The sequence below is a fragment of the Hippocampus comes genome, unplaced genomic scaffold (assembly GCF_001891065.2).
Source record: "Hippocampus comes isolate QL1 unplaced genomic scaffold, H_comes_QL1_v1.1 scaffold134, whole genome shotgun sequence".
NCBI classification, from domain to species: domain Eukaryota; kingdom Metazoa; phylum Chordata; class Actinopteri; order Syngnathiformes; family Syngnathidae; genus Hippocampus; species Hippocampus comes.
In genome coordinates, this window is record NW_017805458.1 from 164,991 (window position 1) to 190,786 (window position 25,796).

Below are 25,796 nucleotides of genomic sequence, written 5' to 3' on the forward strand. Positions count from 1 at the left end.
GATGTTTTTGATTTTATTCTGGAACAAACAAATTACACAAAAGAATGTGATTTAACAAACAAATTCTTTGAATTGCCCCTGAAAGAACTTGTTTCTGTATTTTTCACGATATCATCCAGAAATTCACTCAAAAGAACTTCAAAACTTACATATTTAATTTCTGCACCCAATGAGGTAAAAAGGCATAAAAATAGAGCTCTATCTTTTTTTGTAGACAGTTTTTATGCTCACCAAAAAAGAAAAAGTTTTCTCATGCAAAGCATTTCATTGATCCTAACAAATGGAAGAGATTTTTAATGTATCCTTTGAAAGAAAGAATAGAAATTTATTTAAATGAGCCAAATTTAAGTGAAATAGAATGTTTTGTTGGATTCAAAAGAAATGGTAGAATCTTCCGTATAAGTGAAGTTTCTGCCATCAAAATAGGTGATTGCTGAGAAAAAGCTCAATTATCATACAATCAACCAACTCAGCACGGGCTCCCCCCAGGGCTGTGTGCTGAGCCCCTTCCTATTTACACTGTACACACATGACTGTACCCCCAAGTATGACTCAAATGTCATCGTGAAATTCGCCGATGACACTACATTGGTGGGTCTCATTTCCAATGGCGATGAGACGGCGTATAGGGAGGAGGTACAGAGACTCGTAGGCTGGTGTTCATCAAACAATTTGCTACTGAACACCAGCCAAACAAAGGAGATGGTGATGGACTGGAGGAGGAAGAGAGCAGAACCCTCCCCACTACAGATGGGCGGTGTCTGTGTGGAGAAGGTCTCGACGTTCAAGTTCCTGGGTGTGCATGTAACGGACGACCTCAAATGGCATGCAAACACAGATGCTTTGGTCGGGAAAGCGCAACAGAGGCTGGACTTCTTAAGATTGCTGAACAAATGCCAGACGGGCTCACACCTGCTACACACTTTCTACCGCTCCACAGTGGAGAGCGTATTGACGTACGGCATCACAGCGTGGTATGCTGGCTGTACGGCTAAGGACAGGGATGCTCTGCAAGGAGTCATAAAGGCGGCACAAAAAATCATCGGCTGCCCCCTGCCAACCCTGGATGACATCGCTAACTCAAGAGGGCTACAAAGGGCAAAGAAAATCCTGACTGATCCATCCCACCCTGGCAGGTGCCTCTTCAACCTCCTGCCCCTGGGCAGGAAATATAGAGTCATGAGAAGAAGGGACAAACAGACACAGAAACACTTTTTATCCCTGGGCAGTCAGGCTGCTGAATCTCAATTCCTCAAATCGTGTGCATGTAAATGTGTAGGCCTGTGGGTGTGCAATTTTACTTAATACCTCATGATATCTCTGACTGTATTTCAATTAGTCCGAAATAGTCCACATACTGTCATGTTAATCCCTGATTCATATCATTTTGTAAGACAACTTGGACTGTACCTTAACTAGTGCCGAATATCGAACATATTCTTATCACGATTTAAAACAAAAAAAAAAATCCATTCCATAACTCTATCAATTTTTAATGTGTGCGTGTGATTGTATGTGGGTCTAGGGGAGTGCAATGTATTTATATATTTTTTATATTTTTATACTTCGCGACGCACTTGGGGGTGGAGGCTCCTGCAGAATTTCGTTGTAACAAGTGTGCAATGACAATAAAGTATTCATTCATTCATTCATTCATTCATTCATTCATTCATTCGGGTAGTACTCTGCATTTGGATTGTGCATGTGCAATATGTAGATTGAGTCATACCTGTCAACTCATACGGTTTAGCCATAGTTCAAACGGATTTTGTGGTGAATCTTACGTATTATGGCCATATCGCACAAATCATACGGATTCTGAAAATTTCAGGGTTTTTTTTTTCCCCCTAACAGGTAGTTCCGTTTGCTTTTGCCCAGAACGGTGCTAGTCTACTCGAAGGCTTTCATTTCCGGTAACTTTCCAGTAAATCACGTGGTTCCTAGTTGAAAACAGCAGAGTATTCATTGCATACTTTGGTAGTGTACAAGCAAGTTCTACAAGGAAACAAATATATCATTCATATTTCGTGGGTTTTTTTCTGCCGTTATTTTGACATATAAAATGCTTTGGTATGTTATCAGGATTTTTTTGCTTTCTATAAGGATTTTTTTGGTAGTTTATACAGGTTGGCGCTCCGAAAAGTTGACAGGTATGTAGAGTGTGATGCTGTTTCGTTACTTTTGTCATTTTATTGCTGCTTAGCCTGCCCCATTTGCCAAGTCGGCTGCCATAACACTGGTGAGCATCGTCAGTTGTCGCTGGCCTCCTGATTGACGTCTGAGCTGCACTGTCAACATAACTGAAGAGAAATGAGGAGGCGAAACCTTCATGTAGTATCAGATGAAGTAAATTCGAGAACACACACAGTACGAGGCCCACTATCGAGCAGAGTTAAAAAACGAGACAAGACAATTTCATCCTCGAGCATAGAAGCAGTCTGTTGTCACGCTGAGTTGCAGCTCTGCTACAGTGAGACGTCTTGGACTCCGGTGAGGCCACGCCCCCAATGTCACTCATGAGATGAGGCGGGTGCAGGTGTTTTTGTGCAGGCACGCCAGTGGATGTGTCAGCGTGGGCCGCACAACGCAGTAGAAGACTCCCGAGTCGCTGGGCTTCACGCTGTCGATATGCAGAGGAGCTTGCCCAGCGCTGGCATCCATGCTGCAGCGAAATCTTTCACGGTACTTTTCGGCATTCGTCCTGGAACCGGGCCGATCTGTGACCAGGATGAAGTCAGGCGATCCGTTGGCTTCTTGTTTGTACCAGAAGATGTAGTACGTCGAAGTGTCGTAACTGCAGTCCAGCGTCACTGCTGCACCCTCCACGGTGCGGACGTCCCGTTCCGGCTGGTGCACCGCCTGTCCACTGATTCCTGTCACAAAAATGGAACAAAAGCCATCAGACGTCAGTGGAAAGCGGCAGTGACTTCACATCTCGACCTCACCCAGGCTCCAAGCAGCCGTCAGCAAACATACAAGCGCCCGGTTCATGTCTGCAGTCGCAGTGTGCATGAACTGACATGTTGCTGAGGGGGTGGGGCCTTTTTGAAGCAGTGACATCATACGTGCACAATGGAAGTCGTGTTTTGCTGTGAGGCGGAGCAACTCACTGTGGTTCGCGAGAACGTCAACTTTGTCTTGTCTTGATTTTAATCAGACTCAATTAAAGCTAATATTAAAGTAAATATGTTACATAATCATCTCGAGATGCAGGGGCACTTGCTTCCCGTCACTTCCGATACTCGCCAACTTTCCTGCACGTGGCGAGCTGCCACTCGGCGAGACGAAAAGCAGGAAACGTGTGACCTTTCTGTGTGTTTCAGAGTTGCTCTCGTTTTCAATATTTTTTTTTATCGATATTGATATTTGGTTGAACGTTATTGGACCTGTGATATATCGTTTTTGTATTCTCTGCGTTCTCTTGTACTTTGCCTTTGCAAGCACTTTTTGTTTTATGTATTGGTTTGTTGTTTCTGGCTCCTGGTGGCCATGGAGGCAAGCAAATAGTACCAAGTTACCTTGGTGTTACTGTGATTAAAGTACAGATCGGGATAAAAAAAAAAAAAAAAATTCTGAGCTTATTTCTAGTTTAAGCCAATGCATATTGTTGTGGAAAATAATTGAGCACGCACCAGCATATATTTTTGTTGTGTATTGTGGCCACCTACAGGAAGCTCAAACAAGACAACCTTGACTGATGAGAGGCCAAAAGATCATTTGTTTTCAAGACGGTTTGAGTACCTCGCCTGACAGCTAAAAACTAAATTTTCAAATCATAAAATATTTTGCTTAAAAGCAAGAATTTTAGTTTCATATTGATAACATTTTTACTGGACTACCAAGCCCGCATCGAAAGTGTCCGTGGTGGCCCGACAACAGTGCCATACTGGTCCAGGGCCATAAGGCCATTGGGCAAAAGTTAATGTCGGATCCTGTATCATTTTACTGTACCTTGTACAATGACTTGGGACCCCCTGGTAACATCAAAATAATGTGAATGGCTTTTGAGCGGAACTTTGAAGAACAGATAACATGATGTCAGCATTGTGAAACCAGAGGTGGTGGGCGTGGCCAATGTGGTTGCAGCTTTGTGTCATGGTGGATGTTGTTCCAAGAAGATTGTCTTCGGGGGCGGGACAAGCATGACTACGGAGCCCCTCAGGCAGGGATGTCAAACATACGGCCCGCGGGCCGGATTCGGCCCGCAAAGGAGTTTAATCCGGCCCGCGAGATGATTATGTAAAGCAGGCATGTCAAACATATGGAACCGGCCCGCAAGGAGGTTCAATCAGGCCCACAGGATAATTTAAAAGTGAAAAAAAATGCATTAAAGACACAGAATTAATATTTTTAATAAGGTGCAATTCATTGCGTATCCGCAAGGGGGCACTGTTTTGATCAGAGAAGAAGACAACAGCAGCCTCAGTCCATCACTGAGATAGCAGACGCTATCAATAGCACTCTCACATTTACACATTTAATAGCACTCTCCTTAGTTTGTAAGGTGTAGGCAGGGATTACATTTATATTTTATATGCACGTGTAAATGGTTTAAAACTTCCTTTCTGTATAAATCTCGTTTAATCTTAAATTGCATTACTATATTTTTCAATACCAATTACTTGTTAAAGTTTGTACAATCAGTGGGATCAGTTGCAATGCATATATGTGAATGATAAAAGTAAATTGTACATTTGTCGAAGGAAATGTAAGGTGCTTCATGAAATGTTTTGTAAAAGATATGTTCATTAAATTTCAACATTTTCCAAATGTTCTTGTGCTTCTTTATACCAAAACAAAGGAAAGACATATTGTTTTGGTTATTTCTATTTTCTAGCAAAGAATGGTATCATTTTAATGGTCCGGCCCACTTGACTTCTACCGAGGCCGTATGTGGCTCACCATGTGAAATGAGTTTGACACCCCTGCCCTAAGGGGACATGGAAGGAAAAAAAAAAAATCTTTTCTTTTTTTTTCCTTCCATGTCCCCTTAGGGGCTCCGTACATGACAGTGGAAATCAGGATGATCTTAATATAAACGGTAGCTTGTATTTTCCACCTCTTGTTTTGACATAATTGTCCGTGAACTCTTGTTTTTCTTCCTGTTTTTCGGGGAAAGGTTCAGCTGCTTGCTTCTGCCGTGAATCTTCCCTTTTATTGCCTCATGTGCTCTGGCAACACGATGAAAAATGTAAATAAAATGTTTTATTCTTATTATTTCCCATAATTGCCAGGGCCTATTGACTTGTGCATGCGCTTGCCCAGTGACATTATGATTTAAAAAAAAAAAAAAAAAAACGAACACAGTGGCAGCTCCAATCATCCGTTCTCTTGGCGCGAAAACAACTCTGAGGTGGTGAGTAGATTTGTGCTGACTTTCATTGTACTCACGATGAATGACACCCTTTGGTTCCGACCAAATGACCACATCAGATCAAATAAAAATTGTGAAAAGCATGTTGTTTTTCACTTTTTTGTCTTCCTGGAAAAGTGTGCATGTCTAGCAAGGCACGTCACCTGGAATCTTTGAAGTTGCCTGATCCACAGTAAAAATCAAAGGCATTTTGGGGCGTGGGCTCACGTGATCAGGGAGGAGCTTCAGTCACGCGATGACATCTTGAATTCAGAAGACGAAGCAGAGTTGACAGAACGTTCTTCAGCATGTTGCTGTTAGCTTGGTTGCTGCTCATGACTACGGTGGCAGGTGAGTGTTGCTTGGCGAGGCGAAGAGTCACTCAACCGAATGCTGAAACTGCTTTTGTCTCATCGTTGAGGCATCAGCAGCGAGCTGGTGGCGGTCACGACTGAAATGTTGGCATCAAAAGGCAGTTGGGTGACACTGTCATACATTTACCCCAATAAGGCTACGAGTGGTGATGATTTTTTCCGGTACAAACAACGTCCTGGACGAGCGCCACACTTCCTGCTTTCCCACTTTGGAAACGGCAAACCATTGAAGGGCAAGCCAGGAATGTCGGTCAGCATGGCAAGTGACAGGGAGCGAGTGCACCTGCACATGGAGGAAGTGTTGCTTGAGCACTCTGCAGGTTACGACGGTGCTGTGACACGCACAGTGACACACACACCAGATTCTCGTTGCAAGAACATTTCCTGCTCCTGAACTCATCACACTCACCTCTGTTAGAGGAACAGCTAACCAAGATATACAAACCCCAATTATAAAGTTTGGATGTCGTGCTGCAAAATGTAAATAAAATTATTATTTTTTTTTTTCCATCCTAGTGGGCTGTGGTCTGAGGAGTCCATATTTCAAATTGTTTTTGGTCATCATGGTTTTTGAAGGGCACTGTTGTGTGACACAGTGTCATGGATGTTCCTGTGTTCCAGAAGAAGCCTGATTTTCTTTCTTTCAGTAAAAGTATCCCCAGAGAGGCTTTGTTTAACGTACAGCATTTTATATGTATACAATACAGTAGGCCTGGTCAACATGCTCAAGTTCAGGCTGTTAAGTGTTTCGCCATTGCTAAGTGTGTGTCCCTGATTTCTAGATCTGAAAGGTGGTAAGTTGTCATCTGCAAAAATAGCAGAAAGTAAGCCTGCACATTGAAGCTTTAAAATAAGCAAATTCACATGGAGGTTGGATGACAAATTAATTTCGAAATATTTGTCGGATTGAAAGAGCTGGCAGCACAGCGTCCATCCAGAAGCCATATTATTTACATTTTAGGTATGAAGAGACATCATTGACACATTATGAAAATGTAATCTGCGCAAACATGTTTCAGAATTGTGGATAACAGTGGTGGCCCATCGCATTGATCCACGACCAAAAAATAGCTCTCGCTTTCAATGCGCTTCGTGACACGAAAAGGCCAAACATGCTCTGGTCGAGCCAACTCCAAACATCTCAATCTTTCGCAATTGCAGTAAAACGCACGCCAATAAAAAGTCACTTCCACGTCTTCGTTTCGAATCTGATGAATGAAAACGGCGAAGCGAACATGTTTCTTCGGTCGTGTCGAGTGGGTGCTGCTTTTAAGCTCGTGCCGCGTTCTACAGGACGTTAAGTGAATAAAGTTAAAAGCATTCACAATTACAGTAAAACGCACGCCAATAAAAACTCACTTACACGTCGTTTCGAATCTGATGATCGAAAAACGCGAAGTGAAAATGTGTCTCAGTGTCGTCGTTCCGTAGCATCAGGTGGGCGTTGCGTGTATTTAAGCTCCCGCGGCATGACGTCTCAATCCGGGTTACGGGTAGTGGAATTTCCGCCTACGTAAGTTCCGGTAACATGAAATATCGTAGTTGATGTTAATAATGTTAATGTTAATGCACGGGTTTTTGTTCCGGGTGAAGGAAATTCCTTTTCATAGAATTCCGGGGATGGGAATATTTACTGTATCTTATTCTGCTAATTCACAGGCTGCAGCACCGTTGTCCGGCAAATCGTTAAGGACAAACTTTGTCGCAACACAAACACGTTTAGGATTAAAATACGCATGTATGCGTGCGCTTAACTTGTGCCTGTAAACAGTGGATTCGTTATTCATATATTATGTGTCACGGTGATGGCATAATCACCCTCAATATCGCCTCTGCACATGGCTATTCGCGTTCGACATAAGGTTTGTCCAAGTGGCATTGCCATAGGTTCTCCGCTGACGTTCTCCTGACTCACCTGCTTACACCCGCTGCACAGCATTTTCCAGAATGTTTTTGAAATGTACTCAAATGTCCCTCACTATTTTTCTACACTAAAACACCTTACGTTATACCTTCTTTTCCTTAAGGTGCACATTGGAGCTCCTCACTGTCGTCAAGCCATCCTCGCCATAAAGTTATACAAGGAGTAGATTTGGAGCTACCATCTCCCGAAAAGCATGGCAAGCGTCCCATTCAACACTGGTGGCGCTGAATCTGCAGGGACGCCATCACCTCGTTGTACGACTTCCTGACTTCTAATATGGTCATCGGCATTGTCCACACCTTTGGCGTGCTTTCCTTGATCTAAAAATTACTTTCACAATTTAAAAAGGTGTGCAGTGTTCAAGTGGCTCTTATTTTTGCAGGAAAGCCATTCAGATATTTTCTTTTGCAGTGGCGATCTGCCAGTGTGCAAGCAGAGGAAAATTCAAAAATATGAAGCTAAAAGTAAATGCATAGTTACATAACACATTTCATTCTAAACTGAAAAACCTCCATTTTATTCCGGGTCATAAATGCAGTTTTCAGCATTTTTTTCTCCGCAGTCTATTTCAATCAGTGCTGTTCTGATCTAAAGAAATATTAGGGGTGCCACGGCGGTCCACTGGTTAGGCTGTCTTCCTCAGTGCAGAGGTCCAGAAGTCTGGTTTTGGCCTTACTGTGTGGAGTTGGTTTGTTCTCACCCTCGTGGGTACGTTTTCCTCCCACATTCCAAAAACATGCATGGCAGGTCATTGGAACACACAAGTTGTCATGTGTAATAAATAACGTTGAGCTTTTGCAATAATTTTGTGACTTTATTTACACTCACTTGTACAAAAATTCAGCAAAAAAATATTTGACTGATTTCAAAACAAGTGATCCATCAATTTGCTGTGTACAAGTAATTTTTAAAAAATTATCATTTCTTCAGCTTAGCTGTGTAACGGCCTTCCAGAGGAAGACATAACTCCAAAATAGCCCGTGACAAAAATGAGTTTGACACCCCTGCGTCTCAATTGTCCCTTAGTGTGATTGTTCGGCTGTGAATCGCCTGCAATTGGTTGTCAACCAGTTGAGGGTGTGCCCCGCCTACTGCCCACAGACAGCCGGGATCGGCTCCAGCGCGAACCACGACCCTTGTAAGTGAACACAAAGCGAGCATTTCTGTCAGTGCAAATCAATTCAAGTCAAAGTCAGTGAGCGCAGAGGAAAAGGGAGTGACATAAAGGTGAAGCAGGTTTTGGACTACCATCTCTTGCAGGTCCCCGTCTTTCAGCGGTGGGCTTTACTGTTGTCGGCTCACTCCTACGACATCAAGCATCGCAAATCAAATGCTCATTGATGCGCAGATGGACTTTCAAGGTTCCCACTCCAAACTCTCAAAAGCTGAATCGAACACAGTAGAAATCTTTCACTCCAGGGACATTGAAAGAGCGCCAATAACTGCATCCACAGTGAAAAAGGCTCCACGTGCTGAACCTGATTTATCGGCAGTGATAGATATAGTCACGAAACCCAGCCGCTGGGGGGCAGTGCCCTCCCCTGGGGGTGCACTGTTCCCCAGTGCCGGTCCCAAGCCCGGAGAAATGGGGAGGGTTGCGTCAGGAATGGCATCCGGCGTAAAACTTTTGCCAAGACGACCATGCGAGTTGGTAGGACGGTTTACAGGGGCGGATGGAAATTACTGACTCGCTGTGGCGACCCTTGAATAGGGACGTGCCGAAAGGAGAAGAAGAAGAAGAAGAAGAAGATAGATATAGTCACGAATGGGCGGTCAGTAGATGATAACTCTAACCTAAAACTTTACCACGATAGAAGGTGGAAGCTTACCGTCCAGTCCAGGTGTCTGCTGTGTGGAAGGAGGATCATCATTCCACTGTAAGGGCACACTAAAATGCTAGAACACCTTCATGCAGGACATAGTGGAATTAGTGATGTGCTCCACGGGTCGGATCCCTGAAGCTTGTGCCGAGTGATCTCGATGAGTGGTTCATGAATGGGGAGTCGAAGCGCGTGTTGATGACGTCAGTGGTGACGTTTGAAGCCCCGCGAAGGGGGTGTACCACATGACTGATTCAGGAAATGATACGATAGGTTCGAGTGTTGTTCAAAATAAAAGCGACAAAGAAACGCTATTGATTCCCCTTCATACCAACTTGCTATCACATATCTACGCACCCCTGCTTCATCAGTACCATGTGAAAGAGTTTGTTCAAAAGCAGGTGAAATTCTCTGCAAAAAAAGAAACGCCTGAGTCCAAAAACTGGATAAAATATTGTTTTTCAATAAAAACGAATAAGCATTTTATTTTACCTCCTTATTTCACATTTTCACTTGTTGCATAAGCACAAACATAGACAAAGTAACACAGAACAATTCATGTAAAAACACTCCTCAAATACATATTATGATGTGGTCAGAGCATGATTTACACTCCACCATTTTATTGCATGCACCAAGCATGTTATACATTTTCCTGTCCACATGATGGCGTAGTCGAGGAAATGATTCATCTTGAAGCCCCGAAGCGTGTGTGAAGTATTTCCCTGCAGGGCTTTCACTGCTTTATGGGGCTTAATTTTGCCATCACTAAGTGGAATCGTGAAAATAAAGAGATAGTGAGAAGTTCCTTTGGGTGGCTAGGGCGAAACAAAGAGGTTGAACATATGGAAATGAGTTGTTCATCATGTCCTAAAACTTGCAACAATCCTGCAGCCGTACCACTTAGCTATGGGATTTTCCTCAGGAGCCTTGGTGTTGTATTCATATTAATTTTGCGGTGAAATCTTGAGTAGATTTGGTGCACCTGTCCAAATTGTTTCCGATAATGGCCCTCGACTCGTGTCAAAACAAATGTCAGATTTTCTTCAAGCCATTGGTGTACACCTGCCAGCCTGGGCTTCAATAGAGAACTACAGAAGAACTTGGATCTGTATTTTCTCTCTCACTTCCTCATGTACACTCACCACAAACAGATACTCGCTGAGACTCAGAAACAGTATTATTTGCAGTCATACATTTTCAACGACTCTATTACCTTAACTATGATGATATGAGGCAGCCGTGACACAAAAGTAAGTGTGTTGTGAATACATGAAAAACTGTGAAAAAGTAATATAAAAGCGTATTCATGAAAATCCCTTCATGATCAATTCATCCACAACACTATGACATCAAATAAAAAAATGAACTAAAATGCATTTTCTTAAAAAAAAAAAAGGGTCTAAATATGATCAAACACACTAACTCAGCGGTCGGCAACCTTTGACACCGAAAGAGCCATTTGAACCCGGTTTCCACGGAAAAGAAAACACTGGGAGCCGCACATCTAAAATGAAAAAAAAAAACTTCTACTACTTTACCGCAGCATGTTTCTTATGAAATCCACGTGCTACAGAGAAAATTACATTTTATTCATTTAATGAACACATTTTGAACATTTTGAAAAATAATAACAATGTTAAATTGTCCATGTAGCAAACGAAAGCAGAAAAATGCCATGAGGCGTCATCCTTATATCCATTTATCTTATCTAAAATGAAGATAAGACTGTATATATTGCTTTTTCTTACCTTTACACTTTGTATAAACAACTATAGTGTGGTTATGTCTTATGAAGTGCTACGGAGGAAATTAAATTTTACCGATGTAATGAACACATTTTGAATTCTTGAAAAAATAATAATGTCTGAATGTCTCTTTCGAATAAATTAAAAAGCTGAATTTAAATTGTGCATGCAGCAAACAAAAGGGAAAAATCCGTGAGCCGTCATCCTTATATCGCCTTGGGCTTTCAAAGTATGCAGCGGAGCCTTGACCTGAATATATAAAATAAATTGGGGGAAAAAGCACTGTGTCACTAAACAATGAAAATTAAATATTTGCAAAATATCTGCATAAATATTTATTTTACCTGGTTAATGGGACTTCTGCTCCTGAACCTCTGCGCACAGCTTCTGCAAATCGGGGCTGTACGAAGTCACTTTCATCTTTACGCAGGACTGTAAGCTGTCATCTGTGAGCCGTAAGCGGTGTTTGTTTTTAATGCAATTCTCTCTGATTTTCTGCACAATTTCGTCTTTGTTTTTAAAGTCCGCAAATAAGTGTTCTGAAATCTTAAGGAATGATTCTTTCATATATTCTCCATCTGTGAACGGTTTCCCATGCCTGCCTATTTCCTGAGCGGCCACAAAGCTTGCATATGTAGTTGAATTTGCAGACTTCACCCACTTCTTGAATTGATTTTTCGTCCGGTCAGCCTTCTGCATCAGTTCCGAAACAGCTTTTTTCCTCTCTTCTCCCTCTGGATATTTGTCAGCAAAGGCTCTGTGTGTATTGTTAAAATGTCTTGCAACATTTGACCCTTTATTGTTAGCCAGTTTTTCTCCACAAATTAGGCATACTGGTAGGCCACTCTCGCCCGAGGTAAATGCAAATGAATCTGCCCAGGCATCACACAATCATCTTCAAATTTAGAACTAAAATAATATAAAAACTAACACAAATAAAACACACTTCAATTAAATACAAAAAAAATTTTTTTAGTAATTTATTTTCCCAAGCCAATCAGAGCCGCATTATAAGGATGAAAGAGCCGCATGAGCTCCGCATGAGGCTCCGGAGCCGCGGGATGCCGACTGATGCACTAACTGAAGTATAACAACATTTCACAGCCAAAACTCAAAATGAAAATAAAAAAAAAAATCTCAACAAACTGACAACTCACAATATTTTCAACACAACAAATACAAACATTTCTTTCATTGAGGAACCTTGCAAGATGATGCATAGAATTCAGTCATCCTTGGAGCATGAAGTGATGAAGCCGAATCAGATGAGAAACCAAAGCTTCATTGATGAGTGTGTTGGTGCATTGCAACACACTGATGGTTCTTCACCTGATATTTCCATGAAAAGCTTTGGCAACAATTTGAGCAGGCAAAGGGTTTCTCACCAGTGTGTGTTCTGATGTGATTTAATAAGATTCCCTTCTGAGAGAATCTTTTATCACAGACTGAGCAAGCAAAAGGTTTCTCGCCCATGTGGGTACTTGTGTGTCTTTTTAAGCTCCCCTGACGAAAGAATCTTTTACCACAGACTGAGCAGGCGAAAAGTTTCTCACCAGTGTGTGTTTTTGTGTGAATTATTAAGTTTTCCTTATGTGAGAACCTTTGACCACAAACTGAGCAAGTAAAAGGCTTCTCACCAGTGTGGGTTCTTGTGTGTCTTGATAACTGTCCCTTCTGACAGAATCTCTGGGAACATACTGAGCAGGCAAAGGGTTTCTCACCAGTGTGTGTTCTGATGTGATTTGTTAAGGTTCCCTTCTGAGAGAACCTTTGCCCACAAATTGAACAGGCAAAAGGTTTTTCACCGGTGTGGGTTCTTATGTGTATTTGTAAGGTTCCCTTCTCTGAGAATCTTTGTCCACAAATTGAGCAGGGAAAAGGTTTCTCATCAGTGTGGGTTCTTGTGTGTATTTTTAAGGTCCCTTTCTCAGAGAATATTTGGCGACAAATTGAGCAGGCAAAGGGTTTCTCACCAGTGTGTGTTCTGATGTGATTTGTTAAGGTTCCCTTCTGAGAGAACCTTTGCCCACAAATTGAACAGGCAAAAGGTTTTTCACCGGTGTGGGTTCTTATGTGTATTTGTAAGGTTCCCTTCTCTGAGAATCTTTGTCCACAAATTGAGCAGGGAAAAGGTTTCTCATCAGTGTGGGTTCTTGTGTGTATTTTTAAGGTCCCTTTCTCAGAGAATATTTGGCGACAAATTGAGCAGGCAAAGGGTTTCTCACCAGTGTGTGTTCTGATGTGCTTACAGATTTTCTGCTCTTCTTTTGCCTCTTTGATGTAGGGAGACTTTTTTTCATCCTCCTTGGTATGGAGATGCTTTTCCTCCTTCTCTTTGATGTGACTGTGCTCTTCTTCTTCCTTTTGATAAATAAAGAGTATCTGGCTCTTCCTTTTCTTGAATGCAGGGGTCCACTTCATCCTCCAATTCCTCTTTAATGTGGGGGGACTCTGACTCCCGCGGCCCAGGACAAACATCTTCATTGACATCTCCAAGATAGAAGAAGATAAAGAAAAAAGGTTTGGCAAAGTCAAATCTCATGGTGTAACTGTACATGGCAGATATTGTTTAGATTTATACTTGTGGTCGATTGTAATTTAACGCTCTGACAGGAAAAAAGTAAGAAGGCTCATAACATTTATTAGTCAGCTAGTGTGACTGAATCTGGCCACATTTAGGCAAAAAAAATGTTCTTGAAAGATCATGGACAAAACTTTCTAATCCGCCTGTCCTCACAGGGGTTGCGGCAGTGTTGGTGCGTATCCCAGCTGACTTTGGGCTGTAGCCCTGAACTGGTGTCAGCCAATCGCAGGGCACACAAAGACGAACAACCATTCGGAATGCGGGAGGAAATGGCAGTACACACGCAGGCACGGAGGAGAACATGTAAACCGCACACAAGAAGGCTGGCACGGGCATCGAACCCTGCACCTCTGTATTGTGAGGCAGACATGTTCACCAGTCGACCACAGTATCACTTTATGAAAATGAAAAATTCATTGTTCAGTGAATTTTTGGTCGAGTATCAGACTTGAAATTGACGTTTGTGTAATTGTTAGGTTTTAGACTTAGGGAGGCTCTATTTTAACAATGTGGTAATGGTTATATCATGTATAGCCATCAATAATTAGGGACCCAGTTGTGGTGGAGCCAATTTCATCATCCTCCCGAGTGGTGCTGTGTGGCGTGGTGTTAGGATACCTAAGAGCCTGTCCACTTGTGACACTACACAGTGGTCTCCATCACCTTCTGATATCACGTATTGACACGAGCTGCTGCCTGGAGGCCCCGCCCCTCTCCCTGTTTCACTTTGGCCTTCGTCTTCACTTTTTAAAGGGACACCAGTCAATGACAACTTGCAGATATTCTGCTCCTCCTCCTCCTCTTTGATGTTAGGAGGCTTTCCTTCATCCTCCTTGGTGTGGAGGTGCTCTTCCTCCTCTTCTTTGATGTGAGTGTGACCTTCGTCCTCCTTTTTAATGACAGGGGGGTCTGGCTCCTCCTTTTCTTGAATGCAGGGGCGCTCTTCAGCCTCCACCTCCTCCTTAATGTGGGGGGACTCTGGCTCCTGCTGTCCAGGACCAACATCTTCACGGATGCCTTCAAGACACAAAAAGATAAACACAAAACATTTGGTCATGTCAATTCTCATGTTTGAAATTGGAATTTGTGCATGATGAACGCTGTTACGATATATGAATAAAAAGGTGTTCAGGGTTTTTCCTGCGTTCAAAATTGCATGGCGGCTACCCCCAGCCAGACCGACTGATATCACCCAACAGAGCGTAAAGCTCCAGCTGTACTGATTGAGCGTTTGATGTCCTTCTGTGGCAGCGTATTTTAACTGAAGTTGCAAAGCTGCGGCACTATGAGGCGCTACATCAACAGCAGTACAGTGTACAAGATCGAAATATTATTTCTTATTCCTCTTTCCGTATGGTCTCAAAAACACATCAGCCACTTGACAACAAATAATAGAATCTTAAAAAGAACTAAAAAAAATAGATACGGTCCAGTGAAGGGATGCCAACGGAGGAGTTAAGTGTCCCCTTGACGAGTACCAGTAAAGAGACGAGCAGCAGCATTCTGGACCAACTGGAAATGCTTAATGGAGGATTGGGTGACTCCGAAGTAAAGTGCATGACAGTAATCCGGACGAGATGTGACAAAGGGATGCTGCCTCAGATGAAAGAAGATTGAGTTCACAACAGGTTCTTAAACCTAACAACTTGGAGAGCATCACTCAAAGAGTCGGCAGGTCAATGTCTCTTGCCAAATTCGGACCTCCATTGAAAAAGAAATCATTAAATTTGTTTTCAAGCTTCTCCTTCTCACCAATAATCGAATTGTCTTGCTCAACAATATTTGTTGGAATGTCTCGATTATGGTAATTTTTTATTATTTCATTATGTCGGAAGGCACGCCATTTCATGGTACAATTGATAAAGTTAAATCGGAAATTGACCTACAAACTAGACTCAAATTCAGCCTAAGGAGGCATTATCCAATTTGACCACTAGATGACGTTGAGAACAGATTGTCCACTGAGCTCTCGCCAGCTCGCAACAGGTCCATTTAGAGAGTACAGTATATACTGTACATTAAATATGGTTAAATCGAACATACCAAAGTCAATGCTTTTAAAATATGCCTTAAACAAATGTTGAACAAAAGGTAATGCATAAGATGTGCTTTACAACTGGATCATGCAGTTTTACAGAATTACTGTTAACTGTTGTTTTATGATTATTATTTTTCTGTCTTCTTTTTGAATGTTGTAATGAAATAACAACATGGTATTATTGATTTTAAGTAGAATAGTTCGTATTAGGATAACAAACGCTTTGAAACTGCTTTGTGTAAGATATTGCCGGGAGATGTCATTTACTGCCAAATGATGTCTCCTGATGAAGAACCTGACAAGAACAAAACCTGTTGATCGAAGGGAGATGATAAATCAACATGATTATGCATATATGATATCCTATATTTTATGCTGCTTAGATATGATAATCATCATTTTCGTTGGTGTATAATGTCTATCGGTGAGCTGAGAGAGGAAAAAGTGCGCAACATTGAATAACCTGTTGGGACCAGATAACAGGGTCAAAGGGATGTCTTGGCAGGCTGCCAAGATGCAAGCATCCAAGCGGAATGTCCGGAAAGTACCAAAATAATTGGCAAGATGAATGCAGCTGATAAGCACCCAAGCGTATCGACCAGATCACATAATCACTCATGCAGATCATCTTGACCTGCACCATCTGCACGGTGACGTGGCCACAGCACGAGTCGGAGATGAGCGGAAATTCCCAGATGTACCAAACTAAAAATACCTTTGATCAGCACATGCAGGTCAGATCAGGACATGCAGGTCATCATGACCCACCAAAACGTCATCAGGCGCCGACAAGTATGGCAGCCTCGGTTACACGCTCCCTAGTATTAGCCCTGTTTTTGTCATTTTCATTAGTTTTTGGTGACCCTACGTGGCTTACTTACACGAGGGAAAAGTTGCTTAGCATTGGGGAGTCTACGCTCTGATTTTTGTCACCCCCACACGAAAATCCCCAAGATTTTTCGGAGCTAATAGCGAGCGGAGCGGCTGCGCTGTACGGAGCATGGAAACGCTGTCGGAGAGCCGGCGTGCTAGTCAAGCTCCGGCAGCGTGGATTTCGAACCCCGCTCCCATCGATCTATCTTGCTAATCTACGTTCTCGGCCAAACAAGATGGATGAACTTCTTCTCCTCACAAAGACCAACAAAACCTTTGCACTTTCTGCTGCGCTCTGCTTTACTAAAACCTGGCTCAGTGACCGCCACCCGGATTCCGCGATACATCTACCCGGCTTCCGCCTACTCCGAGCTGATCGCGACACGGAGCTACCAGGGAAATCGAAAGGCGGTGGAATTTGCTCCTATATCAACGAAGAATGGTGCACTGATGTCACGAAGCTTGATGCACACTGCAGCCCGGACCTGGAGTCGCAGTCTTTGAACTGCAAGCCATTCTACACGTGAGTTCACCTCCTTTGCACTAGTCGGTGTTTACATTACGCCACAAGCTAACGCTAACACGGCGATACAAACGCTAGCTGAACAAGTCAACAAACTCGAACTAAAATATCCAGAGTCAACCCTGATCATTTTGGGCGATTTTAATAGAGCACATCTTAACCGTGAACTTCCCAGATATAAGCAGCACATCGACTGTTTCACCAGAGAAGGCAACATTCTAGACCACTGCTATACAACACTCAAAAATTCATACCAACCGACCATTTTTTTTTTCCCCAAGATGGCGCCCGAGTAGGCAGCCTTCTGCAAGTGCTCTTCAAGAGCCTTGCTTTTTTGTTCTTTTTTGTTGTTTTTGTCTTTTGTTTTGTCACATTTTGTTTGTTGTTTCATTGTGTGGACCTGATATGGACTGTTTTCAGCGTTTTTTGGCCACGACATTCGTCAAAGGAGAAGTATCTGTGCTTGGTGGTTGCGCCTTCTCGGCAGCACGCCTGTACCAGCACAGATTTTGATTGGGAGGAATGTCGGCGCCATTGACTGTCGGTGCTGGACAGACCTGGGGCGCTTGTGTTTTTTGCGCCTGTAATGGGCAGCATTTTTCACAACCCCGTTTTGTTCAGTGGAGATGTCGGCGCTGTTGGACAGTCGGCGTTGGTGCGGCTGGATGGATGGCTTGAAGTTGAGGATGAGGAGAGAGGAGCGTTGGCGCAGAGCGCCGATGCGTATTTGGAACCGAGAGTCGCCGCTTGGAATTGAAATGGATTTCCTTGGGACAGGAGAAGTGAACCAATCTCTTTTTTCGTCAATGGATGCTACAGCTTGTTGACTTTGAAACTTAGCTTGTAGCCAACGTGTGCACATTTTGAGCATGACGTCTCTGATCCACTGGTGAAAGGACACTTTGATTCTCTCCTCTTTCATCTCAAACTGCTTCAAATAACAAAGCATGTCCCGGAAAAGTGGTTAGGACTGCACGACTGTCCGTGTTTTATGTTATGTGTTGTGTTTATTATTTTACTTTATGTTAACTGTTTTGTTAAGTGCTTTGTTACAGCTGCCGCTGTTGTGAAAGCGCTATATAAATCAGCATGTATTGTATTGTATGATGATACTAATGCAGCGTGTTATACCGGAGACAAATTCCCTTTGTGTTCTACATACTTGGCCAATAAAGATGATTCTGATTCTGACCTGAAGGAGAGATGACCTTAGCCCTACATTCAGGGTTTTAAAAGGAGTTGCAGAGAGTGACGCGTTGGGCATTTTCGGGGCACTTTCGAGAGATTTGGAAGAGCATTCTCTCGCTCTCCATGGAGGAGGCTCTGCCTCCAGCCCATCAGACCTCTGCTAGCTCGGCAGCGAGCGGGCATGAATGATTTTTTTTCCTTTTTTACAACTCTGCCTCAGATGAGAGCAATTGGACTCAACATGGATCATCACATTTGTCTTTTTTCAAATTTTTATCCCAGCTAAAAGGACGACTAAGAGTAAGCTCAGACACTTAACTTTTTATTCATTTCTATTCTTTACTATTCAAAGAGGTCTTTTCTCCATGCTGTGAAAAATGCCTTACGAGATTTCATTGGCATTTCAATCACAGTGTGATTATCCGTTTGTGCCTGATTGGGAGCACCGTCTGGTATGGCTAAAGAGGCCGATCCGGGAGTGACAGTCCCTGTTGCAGTGGATGCACCTGACCACACATTTGGAGGGGGGCGCTTGTTTGTCCTGGCTGCTCCTGGCTCTCTTGTCTTCTGCTGATGCTCTCATCTTCTCCTCCCCACGGCATAGACCACGTGCCAGTTCTTGTTTCCAATTTGGGCGGTTCTGGGCCAGTGACTCCCATCCCTTCAAATCTACCTCAATAGCCTTCAAGTCCCTGTTGCAAACGTCTTTGAAACGAAGCTGTGGGCGGCCCTGTGTTCTCTTTCCAACTGCGAGTTCTCCATAGAGCAGATCTTTGGGGATCATACCATCCTCCATCCTGCGGATGTGGCCGAGCCACCGAAGGCGACGCTGACGGAGGAGGGTGTACATGCTTGGGATGTTGGCACGTCCCAAGACATCTTTGTTGGTGATGTAGTCGGACCACTTGATACCAAGGATTCGCCTGAGGTTTCACATGTGGAAGGCGTTGAGACTCTTTTCTTGACGTGCATACAGGGTACAGGACTCACTGCCATGCAGTAGGGTGCTGAGAACACAGGCCCTGTAGACTGCCATCCTGGTGTTGGTCGTCAACTTGCTGTTCTCCCACACGCGTTTGGTGAGCCGGGCAAGAGTTGTGGTGGCTCGGCCGATCCTTCTGTTCAGTTCAGGGTCCAAGTCAAGCAAGTCTGTCACCGTGGAACCAAGGTAAGTAAACTCCTTGACCACATCCAGCTGGTAGTTGTTAATGGAGATGGTGGGTTGGCTCTCCGTGTCCTTACTCAAGATGTTGGTCTTCTTGAGACTGATGGTCAGTTTTAAGTCCTGGCTTTTCCTTGTTCTCTTGCCAAAGATGGAATAGGCAATGTCGTGGATGGTGTTGAGGAGGAAGTCCCACCTCTGTTCTGCGTTTCCTTCTGGTGGTTTCTTCTCCAGGGCGTCTTTCAGGTGCCGGGCGAGTGCCTCCACCATGTCCACGTGGTTTGCCTTGGCTGTGTCGATGCGGGGCTTGCTTGGTGGCTTGGCTCGGTGCAGCTTCTTGGGCTGGAGTGGGATCTTGCAGCAGACCAAGGAGTGGTCTGTGTCGCAGTCAGCGCTGTGGTAGGAGCGTGTGGTGAGAATGCTGCTTAGCTGCTTGCCGCGGGTCAAGATGAGGTCCAGTTGGTGCCAGCGCTTTGAGCGGGGGTGGCGCCAGGACACCTTGTGCTGCGGCTTGCTCTGGAAGAAGCTGTTGGTGACACGCAGGCCTTGAAGTGTGCACAGTTCCAGGAGACGTTGTCCGTTGTTGTTCATGTCACCCACTCCCCACGGGCCGAGGAAACTGGGCCATGATGTGTGGTCGGATCCAACGCGGGCGTTGAAGTCCCCAAGAAGAACAAGTTGGTCGGTGGATGGAATTTTCTGGATGGATGCCAACAGCTGGTCGTAAAACTTGTTGTTCGCCTCCTGCGTGGAGTATAGAGTAGGGGCATAGACGCTGAACAGTGTGACAGTGAATTCGCAAGGTTTTGTAGGGTTCTGTAAGTCGCAAGGTGAGAATCCTCTCAGTCCCTTCTCCACCAGGCTCTATCATGCTCAGCAGGGAGTTCTTGACAGCGAAACCAACGCCATGCTCTCTGGTCTCGTCGGCAGCTTTCCCGCACCAGTAGAAGGTGTAGTCTTTCTCCGGAAGAGATCCAATTTCGGCGAGGCAGGTTTCTTGCAGCGCAGCAATGTCAATGCTGAGTCTCAGCAGCTCGTTGTTGATCACTGCTGTCTTGCGGGCATCGCTGATGTCCATTATGTCTGACGTCAGACCGGTTGTCATTGTCCTGACATTCCATGTTGCAAGTTTTAACAAGGGCTTGCTCCTTGTTGTGTTTCTTTTGTTGTTTCCTGGTGCATCGGTTTTACAGTCCACCTTTCAAACTATTCCTGGTCCTAATCCCTAAGCACCCAGAAAGGAAAGTGAACTGTGGCGGGGTAGCACCTTACTGTCCGGGGGCTGCCCAGCTTGAAGCGGGTGGTAGCTACCCAGTGGGGGTACGAGGCCCCCTCCCACTGTCAGGAGTGACCCCTAGCGCCGAGCTCTACGCCAATTGAGCACTGACTTATCACTGGTATCTGCCACTTCTCGTGTTGTGTCGTCACACGATGACGCTGGAGTGTCCTCTCCAGGGCACAAGCCTGGGCAGGTGTGTATGGAGGACCTGGCGTTGCCCATGCGCTAGATCCCCTCTCTCCACGCCATTGATGTTGTCCAAGGGAAGGGCGGGGCCCAAGCAACTTGGCATCGACGTCGTCGCAGGAGTTGCCGGGACGCTGAGAGAGTTTCACAACACACCGCCTTAGGGACTTCAACTCCGGATTTGGCCTCTGGGTTTACTCCCGAAGGAAGATTGCCGACCAAGGCTCAGGAGCTCCTCCCACCCCACAAAGTCGTACAAACATCCTTAAATATAGCACGCATAAGGGGAAATGTGTTCGTCAATATCTAGATTTCTTCCTTAGATTGTCAAACTGAGATATACAAAATAAATGACCCATTACAATATTAATGAATTCATTCAATCATGCATTTTCCGATCCGCTCTATCCTCACAAGGTTCGCGGGCGGTGCTGGAGCCTATCCCAGCCATGTTCGGGCAGTCGGTGGGGGACTCCCTGAACTGGCTGGCAACCAATTACAGGGCACACACAGACACGTACAACCATCCAAGCCCATGCTCACACCTAGGGACGATTTAGAGTGTTCAATCAGCCTGCCATGCATGTTTATGGAATGCGGGAGGAAACCGGAGAACCTGGAGAAAACCCACGTAGGTCTGGGGAAAACATCCAAATTCCACACAGGGAGGCTGGAGCTGGGATTGAACCTCTGCACTGTGAGGTCGACGTGCTAATCACTGGACCACCAGGTCTACAATATTAATATCAAACAAATAAAAACACACAAAGAACGAGAGGTAGGACTAGAGACGTTTGTTGTACTTCCTCCTACTACCTCTCAAATCGCGATTATCTGTTTACATGCCCAACAAACACCCATCAGGAAGCAGTAATAAAGCAGCAGGGTTAAGTACTGTGCATCTTTCCAGTGTTAAATGGGATCGACATGACAACATAGCCATGCAAAATAAATGCCTAGCAGGCGACAAAAAACTGTGTTAGTGTGCAGCAGCTCATCCATTTGTTTCCTTTTTTTTTGTTTTCTTCCTAGCACTCTTCCAGCATGCAGAGTTCGCACCATACACTGCTCAAGGCTGCCAAGTGGCTTATCTACTCCGCAACTGTCTTTGGTAAACACCACCGAGGGTGTGTGATTTTCAAAAATGCCACTGCTGACCTTAAAACGTGCAGTCATTCGAAGTTAACAAAGCCAATTTCAAATTCTCCACACGTGACCTTGAAACATAATCATTGATTAAAGCCGGAAGATTTTGCTATTGTGACGAACGAAATTAGAAATCCAGCCCGTGAATGCACAAATGAGACATGGCTTAAAATCTTACATTTTTTCATGACTCAAACCAACATGAATTTGTATGTTCGACGATATGATTGGTAGTTCATAGCTTCAACTCTAGTCATTAAATTTCATAATGAGGGAAGGCACAACACAACCCAAGGATAGCAAAGTTGTAACTGAATTTACATAATTTCACGACACAAGACCATCATTTCTCCCATACCAGTAGCCGTGATGGCTCTTCTCATGTTTCAAGAGAAATGTGCATCTTGTGAACGTAATCCATAAAACAATGTAATATAATCGGAACATTCTGGCAATTAGCAGCATAACAGAAGCAGTTATAAAACAAATAATAAGATAATTAAAACCCACAGACAGGTAACAGTTACAAATCATCCAAATCAAGGCCTTCACTGTATACTTACACATTCTACCTCCTCCCAGAAAGATAACAACGTCCCACATACGTCCACTGACGACCACTTAACACAAACAAAAATTGTGTCTATGACTTACAAACAACTTTCTAAGCATCTCGTGACCTTCCGGCCCTATTCAACCTAAACACATGATGACCTCCTCTTTCGTAGCGTCACTGTCAAACCTCACCTGCCTGTTCCTTTTTTTAATCTCAACATACTCAACTTCTATTTTCACCTTACATCTCACCATCAACATTTTCACTTGCCTTTCACCCACTATAAGTATCCAAAATTCTCTGTGTCACTACACCCATACTCAACCATTTTCTGATTTACACATACTTCATGTAGCGCCCGTTGAAATAATGAAGCTTATGTGGCGTTAGGAATTACAATTAATACCGTTACAATTACAAGTAATTACAATTGATGCCGTACAAACCTCCTACACTGCAAAAGCCAGAAAATAAAACGAACAAGACTCCATGAGTCGCGCCAAGAGTCACACTTAACTACACACATGCAAAGACTAATTTAACACATATTTGCAGACACAACTCTACAGACAAACCAAAATATTCACCTTGCTACCACTCTCACCCAGGTCAAGCATCTCCAAACTTTTAATTTTGTCATCTGTGAGAACACTTCACCTCATCCAAATATCGATATAGAGGTACACCAAGAATCTGCCGTCAAACAAGCCGCTATCCCTTTCCGCATTACTTCAAAATAAAACTTCCTTCTATCACGAAGCTATCAAGGAAAGTTGCTATCTCTTGCTGAGAAGCAGGAATGTCTCGTCATGCGCTTACAAATTTACTCTTGGGACAGTCACGGGAAATGTGTCCTTTCGCCCCACAACACCAACAAATAATCTCCCCTGGATCTGTCCCACGTCTTTCTTGACATTCCTCTGCCCCTATTTCGGCACGGATTCTTGACTGTGCGTTTGTATGTGAGAGTAAATTCCACTCCCAAATCTCCCCTTCCCCTCGAGGTCATTGGATGGCCCCCTCGAAATTAGGGTGGAGGGGATGGTGGAAAAGGAGATGTCGAAGTTGGTTGGGATGAATACAATGCTGGTGTAACAGGATTTGTGGATGTCATCTGAAGCTTATTTTCTCTCTCCACTTTCTGTTTTACTCCTGTCTGTATACCTACCGGTCCCAATTCATCATCCTCTCTCCTGTGAAACATAACGTTTCCTTCGCTCTTGTCATGGGCTTCTCCTCGTTCCCTCCTGGTACCAGAATTGAGTCTCCTGTCTCCTTCTGGTGTTTTATTCCTAAGTGCCATATTGGATAAACCTGAAACTCAATGTCTTCGAACCCATCCATATCCATTTTCTCTCTGTCATTTTCGCACATAGTTCTAATATTATCCTGCAGGTGCACTAATGTTTGTGGGTTCAGCTGGCCAGCGAAATTATATTTTTTTTATCCAGAAATTTAGATGTTTTATCTTTGAAGGACATTGGCTCTCTATGAATTTCCAATCTATACATGTTAACTTCATTTTAGGATTCTTTTTATCCGTGGTCTTACGATTTAGTATCCCCATTTTGCAAATTTGAGAGTCAGCGGTTTACCAAGGGTAACTATGCTGACTTTTCCCTTGAACAGGGTGACAATTTCTCCGACTGAGGTAATTTCCAACCTTCTACCACCAAAGTGTCCCAAAGTATACCAAAGTGGCGGGAAATTCTTGCATCTGCTTCCTCCGACAGTTGCCACCAAACTGTCCTGTTCGAATGAGGTAGCAAACCTCCACTCACACAGTTACACAGTCACTCATTAAGCGCATTTTATTCGATTACATTCAACCTAGGTACCGTTCTATACACACGCGGAGTTTAAGTACGTAGAGGACACCTCAATTAAAAACAGGTTTAAAGACCACCCCGACCTCCGTCTTTGTAAACCCGGCGCGGAAACACTCATTCAACCTTTGAAAGAGTATAAATGCGGAGTTTAAGTACGTACAGGACACCACCTCCCTACTTACCAAGAGTAGTCCTCTCCTCTGGATTCGCGTCAACCCTCAGCCCCCAGACGAGAAGCCGAAACCCAGTCCTGGAAAGGGTGTTTCAGCCATGGCCACAGTCTTCCTGGCCGTTGACTCAGCATCTGGAGGCGTGAGGTATATTGCGATCCTGGACGAGCCCCCAAAAATGTCTGGTTCATCAATTTGACACTTTTTTTGTATTTTCTGGTTTAGTTATTTTTTTGTATATTCTGGTTTAGTCATTTTTTTTGTATTTTCTGGTTTAGGAATTTTTTTTTGTATTTTCTGGTTCAGTAAATTTTATTGTCTTGCTCTTTCTTCTGTTTGAACCTCTTCTTGCAAAGGAGTACCCGATCCAGGATACCTTTTTTTTTCTCCGCGAACTTCTGTACTCTTTATCCGCGAATATTTCTCTTTATCGTGAACTTCTGTATTCTTCTCTGTACTCTTTATCCGCGAATATTTCTATTTATCGCAAACTTCTGTATTCTTCTCTTGTTCGCAAATGTCTTCATTTGCAAGTCTCTTTTTTCGCGAACCTCTATCCGCAAATCTATTTATTCGCGAACTTCTTTATCTTTATTCACGAATCTCTTAAAACAAAGTTACAGTTGCGCATTACACTGTTCATCCAGCCACAATTTATCTTTTTGGAATTTCAATTCAAGACGTAATCCTTACCTCGATCTCAGCCAACAGACAGAAAATCAATTGAGAGGATAAATGTCCTCTTACCTTGTCAATAATGGGCCCGATGTTCCATCTGTTGGCAAAAACCTCAGTCCGAAATCACGTCGGGGTCACAAAATGTTGGAGGGGGGGAAGCGGCCTCCTTTCCCCTGCGTGTTCATTGAATTTCGGAGGAGGAGAATGTTGCTACATTTTGGCACAGCTGTCAAAATTCTTGACCACTTGGGGAGGCCTTTCAAACCCCACATTCTCCTTTGACACCTTGACTGATAAGGAACTGGAGCTGTCAATATTACTCAGTGGGTCTCACCCCTGGCTTCGGATGTGAGGTTTTTAGAATC

At 43.8% G+C, this 25,796-nt stretch overlaps 1 protein-coding gene, 1 long non-coding RNA gene and 1 gene segment (V, D, J or C); all 3 read right to left on the reverse strand.

Moving 5' to 3' along the window:
* Positions 1-2,514: 2,514 nt before the first annotated feature.
* LOC109518641 (T-cell receptor alpha chain V region HPB-MLT-like) lies at positions 2,515-2,991 on the reverse strand. The segment is given in 2 exon segments: positions 2,515-2,873; positions 2,946-2,991. Coding segments are annotated over 2 exon segments (405 nt in total).
* A 5,561-nt stretch (positions 2,992-8,552) lies between these two features.
* On the reverse strand, positions 8,553-9,792 carry LOC109518648 (uncharacterized). The gene is made up of 2 exons (XR_002168798.1): positions 9,481-9,792; positions 8,553-9,036 (listed from the first exon to the last, which is right to left on the reverse strand). It is a non-coding gene; the product is annotated as an uncharacterized LOC109518648 (long non-coding RNA).
* A 2,503-nt stretch (positions 9,793-12,295) lies between these two features.
* Positions 12,296-24,834, reverse strand: LOC109518647 (gastrula zinc finger protein XlCGF57.1-like). 3 transcript variants are annotated; one of them, XM_019874654.1, is made up of 2 exons: positions 24,766-24,834; positions 12,296-13,709 (listed from the first exon to the last, which is right to left on the reverse strand). In XM_019874654.1, exon 2 carries the CDS (start codon positions 13,707-13,709, stop codon positions 12,501-12,503), a length of 1,209 nt encoding a protein of 402 aa, XP_019730213.1. In that variant the 5' UTR covers positions 24,766-24,834; the 3' UTR covers positions 12,296-12,500. The 3 variants fall into 3 exon arrangements, with proteins under 3 accessions (XP_019730213.1, XP_019730212.1, XP_019730211.1); XM_019874653.1 differs by having other exon boundaries at positions 24,762-24,828; XM_019874652.1 differs by lacking the exon at positions 24,766-24,834 and adding an exon at positions 14,422-14,844.
* Positions 24,835-25,796: the final 962 nt, after the last annotated feature.

Excerpts from the sequence above, each read along its gene's own strand:
- LOC109518647 (XM_019874654.1), bottom strand. The coding sequence starts at position 13,709 with ATGTCAATGAAGATGTTTGTCCTGGGCCGCGGGAGTCAGAGTCCCCCC.